At 35.7% G+C, this 10,837-nt stretch overlaps 2 protein-coding genes across 2 annotated transcripts in view; one reads left to right on the top strand and one right to left on the bottom strand.

Moving 5' to 3' along the window:
- Window positions 1-10,837, top strand: part of TDRD9 (tudor domain containing 9) — a 141,966-nt gene that overhangs the window by 1,935 nt on the left and 129,194 nt on the right. The window lies entirely within an intron of this gene.
- Window positions 2,860-4,291, bottom strand: RD3L (RD3 like). The gene is made up of 2 exons (XM_067554977.1): window positions 3,993-4,291; window positions 2,860-3,157 (listed from the first exon to the last, which is right to left on the bottom strand). Exons 1-2 carry the CDS (start codon window positions 4,289-4,291, stop codon window positions 2,860-2,862), a joined length of 597 nt encoding a protein of 198 aa, XP_067411078.1.

Below are 10,837 nucleotides of genomic sequence, written 5' to 3'. Positions count from 1 at the left end.
AGGGCTGTGAGGGGAGCTGCAGGGGGCTCTCTTTGCTGCTACTCCTGCACTTATCCAAACTCTTGATTTTCAGAATAAAATTTTATGTCCCCCATGCTATTCCGATAATTGGTAGTATGCTATACTCATAAATCTTTGTGTTTAACTGTGAATACTCTAGTGGTGATCATGTGCTTTGGGGCTAGCCTTCTTCAGAAGCTCATTTTAGTTATATATGGCAGCAGAATGCTGGTTTGACCACTGATTGATTTTCAGTCTTGCTACCCTGACCTAACAAGGAAGTAGTTTCACAGCTCTTTTGCCATTTTCTAATAAAGTAAAGTAGAAAGATACCACTGTGTGAGTGGACTCCCATAGCAGAGATCTAGTGTACGTGATCAAATTTTTCATGGTATTAAAAAAAAAAAAAAAAAAAAAAAAAATTAGCTTTTTTTTTTTTTTTGGTAACTACACCAGAGAATGTAAACTCTGGAAAGCTTAGTATAGCATGTCAAAGTCCTGGAATTGTAAACATTCCATTACTTTTCACTTTCTCTTGCAGAGAGAGTGCTCAGATTATAACTTGGTCGTTTGGGACATTTGACGATGAAAAAATTTCCATCAAAAGTTTGATCTTCTCTTTTAGATCTCAGGAATCACAGGATATGCCGCTTTCACTTCTTCCCACCAAAGTTTCATTGTTCTCTCACAGTCATGTGGACCTCCTGAGAATTGTAGAAAAGGAACTCTGCTTCTGCAGACCCGAGTGTAGCCTGATGGTGAGGCTTGACTGAGTGATCAGGAGGGTGTTCGCTCTCTTCCTTTGCACCCACTGGGATATGCTCATTAGTTCAGGAGGCTTGTAGAGCTGATGCCATTGTGAGCTGTAAACTCATTGGGGATACCTCACCCCCTCTGGACATGTCTACACAACCTGTGGCAGCAAGTTGCAGAACCTGGGTCAATAGACTTGGGCTCATGCTGTGGTGTGTAGACATTTTAGTGCAGTCTTTCAAACTCAAGTGCAGCCTGAGCTGCAGTGTCTACACAGCTGTTTTTAATGCTGAATCATGAGCCTGCATATCTGAGACTCACTGCTGGTTGTGTTGTAGACATATTCTCCAAGCCTTAGGATGATCGTGTAGGTTCACTATTGTATCCCGGGGTTTGTCATAGATTCTGAAATGAATTTACTAAGGAGGATTCTAAGGCTCAGGAGGTAAGGGGAGGCCTGCCCCTATAGTTGTGGAAAACTACTCCATGTCCAGAGTTATAGGCCGTGGACTTCTTAAAACTCTTAGGAAAACAAACTCTTTTTCAAATTTTTGAGACTGTCTTGCAAAACACTGAATGAAGGAAAGGTGAAAGATGGTGACTTTCACCTCATAAGTCTATATTTTCTGGTTACTTTTTCATACTTGGAATGTTCTTTGGATTTCTAAGCTTTTCAAAGTTTAGTGTATTAAAATGTGACGTTCTTGTAAGTTTAAAAAAAAGCCTAGTTTTGTCTGCTCAACTTTAACTCCATTGCAACTTCTTTTTCTTTTTAATCTGGATACCTGTAGGTGACTATCTCTCAAAACTTCAGTTATCCTTTCTCTATCTGTTGAGGAACTCTACCAAAGTATCTTACTGGTATACTGTAGTAGAAAAATAAGCAGAGGAAGTGTTTTGCTGTAGTGCCTTTGTGAATAAGACACTTAGAATTGGGCCAATTTTTCTTTTTTAATGGTGTGACACACTAATAAAAAGAAAGCAAATAATGAGAGAGAAACTTTGTGTGTACAAAAGTGTGCAGCAATCTTTCTTCTGTGATGGTGGGAGTTAAATCTAGCCTTGTCACAATTGCAGCAAAAGTGGGTTCTGGCATCATTTTCATTGATTTTCTGCTCTAATTGTGCCAGTTGTGGCCACAGTTACTACATGTCAGTTGAGTCTAATACAAATTATGACCCTATGTTGATGGCTTGGGGCAACAACTAAAATTTAAACTTTTTTATCTGTTTTTGAATTTCAAGTTCTTAAGTAATGTATGTCCTCAGGAACAGGTTTTCAGACTCATTCACCATTACAGAAAGCTGATTCTGAAAGATACCGAATAAATGAAATCTTAATCAGGGTTGCAGGATAACTTTTTCCAATAAAAGCAAGGGGGTGAAGTAAAACCACTTTTATTTTGAAATAAAAAGGTATCTCTAAATCTCTTCAAGGAGAGAGAAGCAACCACTAAAGCGACTTAAATATCCAGATTGTTTTTTCTTCATTTGAGTAGCTTTGCAATATTGCAACATATGCAGAGTACAGTTCAGAAAACTAACCATAAACAGTACAGACAGTGTGTTATAACTTTTGATTATTTTCCCTTTACAAGTTCTCCTTGAACTTGTGAAATTGTTTTCATCCTCAGAACTTATCCTCAGTTATTTTGAATAAATCAATTGCTATTTTAAAGCATACCTCACACACTGTATATGGTTTCCTTAGAAGAATCTAAAAAAAGTATGTAGACTACTGAACAGAAATCCCTGCTAAGACTTTGCACAGTGATTGGATTTCAAAATATGGAAAACTGCTATAGCTTGTTACAGTAGATACTATAGGTACGGTACAAACAGTAGTTTCAACATTTTTGGAAAGATCTACAGTTACATTTTTGGTTAAAAGGTGTCCTTAAACACAACATCCTTGGAATAGTTATGGTAAAAAGAGGGTAATGATTCTAAATAAAGTCTGTAAAATGTATGGAGACTGTAATTAGGGATTTAAAATTCTGAGCTTGCAACAAAGGGGAGTATGTCCTATTTTTTATTCCTATATGTTTTTATGTCTCTGGATTGGGACATTACCAAGGGAATTCAGATAACTGTCTGAAGAAATAATTTAACTTGATGGATAATAATATGGAAGATTCCAGATTCGGTGAGAGAAAGTGGGAAACATGCTCTGTGTATTTTTATCAACGTAACTTGAAACTGTGGGAATTTCATCTTTGTCCGATTTGTTAGAGCTGTCACCAGGCACTGTGAAGTGTACAGAGCAATTTGTATTCCATACATCTACCAGTTGGTCTTGTTGGTTTTCCTTCTCAGTAGTAGTTAAAAAATCTTTTAAAACTTGCTTGAATATGTAGACTATTTCCCAAGGTAAGACATCATTTTCTGCTAAAACTTCACGAAATCTAGAAACAAAAAAAAAATTGAAATCTAATTTGTCAGTACTGAAAACTATTCCAGAATGTTTTTCCTTCTCTTCCTTTTTTGGGGGGAAGAAAATTACTTTCTGGCCTCTCTTGTTTCCCTTCTTCCAGAAAAAAAGAAGAGAAAAATATAAAAGCTCTTACAATGCATTTGGATGCAGTACAACTGGTAAGATCAGTGGAAGCTTTTTTTTTTTTTTTTTTTTTTTGTATTAAGCCATCTGGGTAAATTGATTTAAACTGACTTTGCCCTCAAGTGTTTTCTGGACTTTAAAGGGAGCATAGGTTTGTTCTATTCTTCCCACACAGCCCTAGAAAATGTATATAAAAATACATAAATTCCCCAAATGATATATAAAATGTCATATGGAAAAAGTTAATTATTGACATGTTTAAATGTTGAAATGCATTTAATTTCAATCCCTTTAAAATTTGAAGAGACTGGAGGCTTGTATATAAAATGTTGATGTGTTAATACTTTAACTCAATCCTGTGGTTATCAGGTAAATGATGGGTGTCTGATGTTTTAAGCATTATAGACCCCTCCGTTACGATCTTTAAAGTACAATAAAAATGCATTATAGAAAACCTTTAGTCAGTGTACTGTGTTATGAAATTAAAGAGTTTTATTTCTAGAAAAGCTATAGGATGCTTTAAAAATAAGTCTCCATTTAAATTCCTAATCACTGTTACTCTGGGGAAAAAAACGTAACCAAATTTTAAGAACTCTGAACTGGAATGTTGAACTAGAATAAGGGGGAAATTAATTGTTGTCTAGAAAGTGATAATTACAAAAATAGGAAAGAAAAATTGTTACCTGCTAAGAACAGTTCCAGTTTGGCAAGGTTGAATTTGTGAACAAAGGATTTCAAGTTGCCTTTGTTCAGTAGCTGGGATTGTGCCTTGAGGATTTTGGTAGTTCTTCAGCCAGTTGTACTCCACACCATTTTTCTGGACTTTTTGTTCATTTTCAATCTCTTGTACTAATCTTTCACGCTCTTTCAGGTGCCATTTCAATTCCCTCAGCAGGGTCTTGGTCACTACTTCTGAGCCAGGATATTGTGCGGATTTGTAGGAATCATTTTTTGACCATTTCATCCAACCAAAAAGTGGCATTTTTTAGCTATGAGAAGATTGAACATTATAGTGCTTTGTATGGTGAACTGTGGTGTTTGTTTTCCATTGAAAAGATTAATGGAAAATTTAGAATTCTTTATGTAGTGCATTTGATATAGTTGTGCATATATATGCTCAATATTAAAATATTTTGCAAATTTGCAATACACTTTAAGAAGTAACTGATCAAAGCTTCCAAGCCCAAATGAAATCTGACACTTCACTCTTTTTACAAAGATTGAAAGAGACTACTATTGTAGCAATTAATCTCTTCAATTGTTTTATCTGCACTATTAAATCATACTAAAATTTACTAGAGTTTGAAATTGAATTGTCATCTTAAGTAGAAAATACCATTTGATAAATTGTGATCTTGAAATGATTTTAGTATGTGATGTTCAAAATTATAAACTTTCCATTAAAGCAATTCTTACAGTTTTTGATCAATTTTTCGAGATAGATAGTGAATCTGCATTCATCACTCTTTAAAATTCCATACCTGTCTTGTATTTTAAATACATTTTCTTATTTATTTGTTAACGTCTGGAAAACTATAATAGAAATAGATTAAATTACACATTTTTATGTAGGTGTGACTTGTAGCCACATTTATTACAAAACAGTACAATAATTTGGGTAAAATAACATACTGTACCTTTGATGCACTTGTTTGTGAAGAAGTTGTTGCAGTTGAGTTTGATTGAATTCAAGATCTCTTCTTATTCCAGCATACACTGTTTCCAGGTTGTAGCCACTATTGAAGAAAGAAAAAGAGTTTTCCTTGTTTACTCACTTAAACTGTGCTTGGAAGAATAACTGTCTGGACTGACCATGAGATTTTGATTTCTTCTGCTTTTAAAATTGTTTAATTCATCTTGTAAAGTAGAGAGAAATCCTGTTGACCTAGCATGGACAACCAATTACTTTCCACAGAGTCCATTAAGGTCTCCTACCTTTGAATTGAGTTCTGCCTATGGCAGCAATTTAAAAAAAGATGGCAGTGATTTCAGATGCTTGTTGCTAAATACATCCAAAGGTATTGTTGGTAGTCAGATGAATAATGATATCTGAAGCAACTACAGATGCGCTCCTAGCTAAAGTTAAGACTGTCGCATGATGTGATGCTTGGCTGTGCATAGCTGTAGGTCACAATTTGGTGCTGTATTTTTATGCCTTTAGAGCTCTAAAAATAACTGTTCCTTTTATTGTCTGTCTAAACTTTCAGGCCATTTAAGTGCTAAAGATTTTTCCTCTTCTGTTACTGTGTGGGAAATAGATCGGGCTGTTTCTGTTTACAGTTGTAAATGTGTAACAATAATCATTCTCTGGTGAGATCCTGTGAAAGCTCATCTTAACTGAGAAGTGGCAGTAAAGAGCGACTTACAAGGTAGTTGCTCAGAGATTTTTAGGCTATCGTAATCTGATTCCTGATGAATTTCATCTCATGGTATTAAAACTCTCTTTTTAGTTATAGTGTTTAGCTATTAGCATTTTTAATTACCATTTCAAATGTAATTAAAGAGCAACTTAGCAACACCTACAATATCTCATGGAAAAGATATTAATTTAATTATAATGGATAAAAGGTTAGAACAATGGCGTAAATGTAAATGAAACTCAGACTGAAGTAAAAACAGAATTTTAAGTCTTACCATAGACTTTTTTTTCCTCCCTTAACTGAATGTGAATCTCTTGGTTTTTTCCTTGTTGATTATATTGGGAAATATCCACTTCAGGATTCATTTTCAGGGATGATATTGTGCATGCTAAAGGTCGCTGAAGCAGCCATTTTCCGTTCCAGTTATCAGGTCTCTTCCTATTAATCTAAACAGCAGGCATGATATATAAAATGCCTTCTGTTCTGCTCTCTGTATTGTTTGTTTTAGTGACTCTCTTCTGCTGTAAGTATTGTTCTCTCCTACTTTTGCCTCTCAACTGTTTTGTTGAACTGTTGGGAGAACAGGGGTTGTGTAAATCTGTTCTAAATGTCATGCAACATAAAGGATGACGTGTATGGCTGTTATTAAAGCTGTTATTACTTATACATTGGAAAAATTCAGATGTCAGTATTAATCATCTTCAACTGGAAGGTTTTCACATTGCATTGTATATGGTACTATGAAAAAGGAAAAGAGCTGGGTTTATAATGACAGGACTGTCGTCACAAATTTTCGGATGAAATTAAAATGTTCCCTGCCACCTCTCTTCCAGTACAGTTAGTATGTCACCACTTTTTTCAAAAAGAATATCAAATGGTATTGTGTTAGAAAGTAAACTCTTGTACAAAACATGGATAATGTAAACTTTAAAAAGCAAGAAGGTGAATACTGGAAGGTGCATGACTTTAAAAACACAGTGAGCAATCTTTAAAGATATCTCTACCATGCCTTGCTTGTATTACATTTAACGTATTTTGTGGGGATAAAAATTGAAAATGTTGTTTAACATTCCATTGGCACAAAACAGTGAAACCTAGCACCCATACTATATATGCCTTCATATAAACTTGAGATCCCTATTCAGGGAGGAATTAGGGATGATTCAAAGCAGAGCAGTAGTTAATCTAGTCTGATATCCAGTGGCCAATCCTGAATGTTTCATGGGGAGGCATATTCCTTCCATTTACCTCAAATATACCTATATATTTGCAATACTGTACTAAGAGGTGGAAATTTCTACTTGGTCTAGCTGGCAAATTGGCTTATGTCCTGAAATATTAAGGAATTTTATCCTAATTAGCAATTACAGCTGCTATTATTATTTACATAAATACATTCTTTAAAAAAATTACTAAGCTGTTTGTCTCAGTGATATCCTTCAGGCAGTTCCATAGTTAAATTACACATGGAACAAAGTATTTCCTTCTTAATATTAAATTTGTGGCCTTTTAATTGAGTGCTCTCTGGTTCTTACCTTATTGGAAATAGGTGCATCTAACTGTCTTTTATGAGATCATTCATTATATTAGCAATCTGTGCTCTCTCTCTTCACTCTTGTTTTTCCTTCCTCAATTAGACTTAGGGAAAATTTTTCAAAAGCATCTAAATCACACTTTCAAAAGTGATTTAGGCACTTAGGAGCCTAGGTCTCATTGATTTTAAGAGTTAGGCTCCTAAGTCACTTCTGAAAATTGTACCCCTAGTCCTTTAACCCCCTTCTACCTTCTTTCCATCCCTCCCAAAACCAGTGCATTTTTACCATTTTCCTGACCAACTCTGAATCTTTGTCATTTTAGAGATATAATGACCAAAACTGTCTGCAATACTTAGGTGAAGCCATGCCATGATATACTTCTGTATATTTTTCTTATCTCTTACTCAATACAGCACAGTTTATTTTGCTGCTGCAGATTGAACAGATGTCTTTAATTAGTTGTCCACAATATTTTTAGCTCTTTCCTGAGATAATATATTCATTGGTATATATAAAAATCTCAAATTGTAGTCTAACTTAATCTGCCTATTGTGTTGGCCAGTTATCTAGTTTTCTTAAATTCTTGAGGAATTGATCACAATCCTTCCTACAAATTTACTAATTTAAATTTTGTCATCAAATTGCTACCACACCATTCACCCCCCTTTTAAGATCACAGTAAATGTGTGGAATGCTAGTTCTAATATTCCTCTAATATTCCCCACTTCAATACATGTAGAGAGTTGGCTATGTATTTCTACTTTGCTGCTTCTTCATTTTAACTAATAGCCCATTCTGAACTTCAGAGGTAGCTCTTCCTGTTATGCAGACTATGCCAGAAGGCAGCCAGTCACCTTTTGGACCCACTAGCCTTCTCTCCCATCTCCATTTCCTAGACTTCCTCCTGACTTGCATAGCAGGGCAGCCATTTCCTCCCTGAGACCATTGCATAGTATGATGTCTTGTCCCATGCGCTCTTCCCTTGATGAATAGCTGAATCTGTTTAAGACAGACTTTCAGTGTCTTGGAATTAGCTGTCTTGAACTATGATGTACGCTAAAGCCCATACAGATCAACTGTGGCACTGCTCCCTTTAGACTTTCTTTGGGCATCCTTTAAATGGCTCGCTTATCTTCACCTTCAGGGATGTTATGGTGCCCAGGTGACTAAGGCCCTTGGATGCCATGGTAATATAAATAAGAACTCAGGAATTCCACCTCCTAAAATCCTAATTCTCCTGGAATCTTTTCCCTCTGGTCTTCCACTCATAGTAGGAGGAGGTTCACACCACAGACAGAAGCCCGTGCTCCTTGAATCTTTTAGAAGTGTCTCTGTGGAGGAGTGAAGCTTACTACTTATGTATGTGGCTAGAAGCCATAAGATTCAGTTTGTAGTGGATAAACTGGATGACTCTCTCCCTATTTCCCAAGGTAAGGATGGCCATAGTGGGTCAGACCAGTTGTCCGTCTAGCCCAGAATACCATATCTGACAGTGGCCAATGCTAGATGCTTCAAAGGGAATGAATAGAACAGGGCAATCATCAAGTGATTCGTCTGCTGTCATCCAGTCCAAGCATCTGGCAGTCAGGGGGTTAGAGACATCGAGAGCGTGGGTTGCATCCTTGACCATCTTGGCTAACAGCTGTTGGTGGACCTATCCTCCATGAACTTACCTTATTCTCTTTTTGAACCCAGGTATAATTTTGGCCTTCACAACATCCCCTGGCAATGAGTTCCATAGGTTGACTATGCATTGTATGAAATAGGAGAGGAGAAGCTGCTGTTTTTATGGGGCACTTCAGTTTGGGTGACATATGCTAGAGGTCTCATACTGCCAGTACTAAAATATTCTTGTTGCCTATATATTTAGAAATTTCAATTTCCTTGCTCAAAAATTTTTGCATCCAGCAAGAGGGAATTCTATACTGGACCTCGTCTTGACAAATAAAGAGGAATTTGATCACAGAACTGAAAATTAGTGACAGCTTAGTTATTAGTTACCAAACTGAAGTTTCCACTTCATGCATCCGACAAAGTGGGTTTCTGCCCATGAAAGCTTATGCCCAAATACATTTTAGTTTTTAAAGTGCCACAGAACTCTTGCTGTTTAGCTATAAGTGATATGACTTGATCACATTTATCATGTGCAAATAGAATAAAGTCTGGACCATTAATATATATACTTCATGCTTTGAAAGGGCCACTTTTACAAAGCTGAAGACAATTACGAACTAAATCAGCTGAGAGAGAGAATTTAAACAAAAAAATATGAATGATAATTGGGAACTGTTTAAGAACATTTTATTATATGTCCAAAAAGCCACAACTGAGAGACAAGGTCACGTTGGTTAAAAACCCAGTCTGGCTTAGAGGGGAGGTAAAAGCATCTATAAAATATCTATATCTATAAATAAACAAATGGAAGAAAGGGAAGTTGGTAGTAAAGAATATAAATCAGAAGCTAGGAATTGTAGAAAATTGGTAAGGAAAGCAAAAGGAAGCATGGAGAAATCTATGGCCAGGAAAATTAAGGACAATAACAAGGAACTTTTTAAAAGTATAAGAAAAAAATAAATCCCAACAATATTAGCCTATTACTAGATGGGATGGTAGAATTGTCTATGATGTGGAAAATGTGGAAATGTTTATTAAATGTTTCTGTTCTGCATTTTTTTGGGGTGGAAGAAAGATGTGGTCATATCAGATGATAATGATGATATTCTTTCTGTTCCCACATTAACTCAAGAAGATGTTAAATAGCAGCTACTAAAGCTTAGATGCTCTTAAATCAGCAGGTTTGTTTACCTAGTGTCCAGAAGTTTTAAAGGAGCAGGCCAACAAGCTCCCTGGAACAATAAGCCTTGGAACACTTAGGAAGTTCCAGAGGACAGGAAGAAAGCTAATATTATACTAATTACCCTTTTTAAATATTGGCACAATTGGGTAACTATAAGCTTGTTAGCCTGATATCGATCCTGTGCAAAATTATGGAATGGCTGATTTGGGACTCAGTTAATAAAGAAGGAAAGAAGCGTAATTAATGCCAATCAACAGGGGTTTATGGAAAATAGATCTTGTCAGCCAAACTTGCCATATCATAAAAGTTTGGTTTATAAAGGTGATTGTATTGATGTAATATACTTAGATTTTGACTGGGTATCTCATGATATTTTGATTAAAAATCTAGAATGATAGAAAATTAATATGGTACACATTTAATGCATTAAACTGGCCAATGGATAGGTATCAAAATGTAACTGTAAATGGGGAATCATCTTCAACTGGCAGTTTTCAATAGGATCACCCAGGGATTGGTTCTTCACCCTTATGCTACTACTCCTTAAGTTACTTGAAAGAAAAAATAAAATAATTACTGATTAAGTTTGCAGATAACATATAGGTTGGGGGAGTGGTAAATAATGAAGAGGACAGGTACTGATACAGAGTGATCTAGATTGTTTGTTTGGTAAACTGGGCACAAGCAAACAATATGAGTTTTAATATGGCCAAATGTAAATGTATATATCTAGGAACAAAAAATGTAGGCCATATTTACAGGATAGAGCATACTATCCTGGGAAGCACTAACTCTGAGAAGTACTTAAGGGTTATGGTGGGTAATCAGCTTAACAT

Source organism: Emydura macquarii, unplaced genomic scaffold (assembly GCF_026122565.2).
Source record: "Emydura macquarii macquarii isolate MOO-44397 ecotype Brisbane River unplaced genomic scaffold, CSIRO-AGI_Emac_v2 contig_1551, whole genome shotgun sequence".
NCBI classification, from domain to species: domain Eukaryota; kingdom Metazoa; phylum Chordata; order Testudines; family Chelidae; genus Emydura; species Emydura macquarii.
This window is presented reverse-complemented; position numbering and strand designations above follow the sequence as displayed.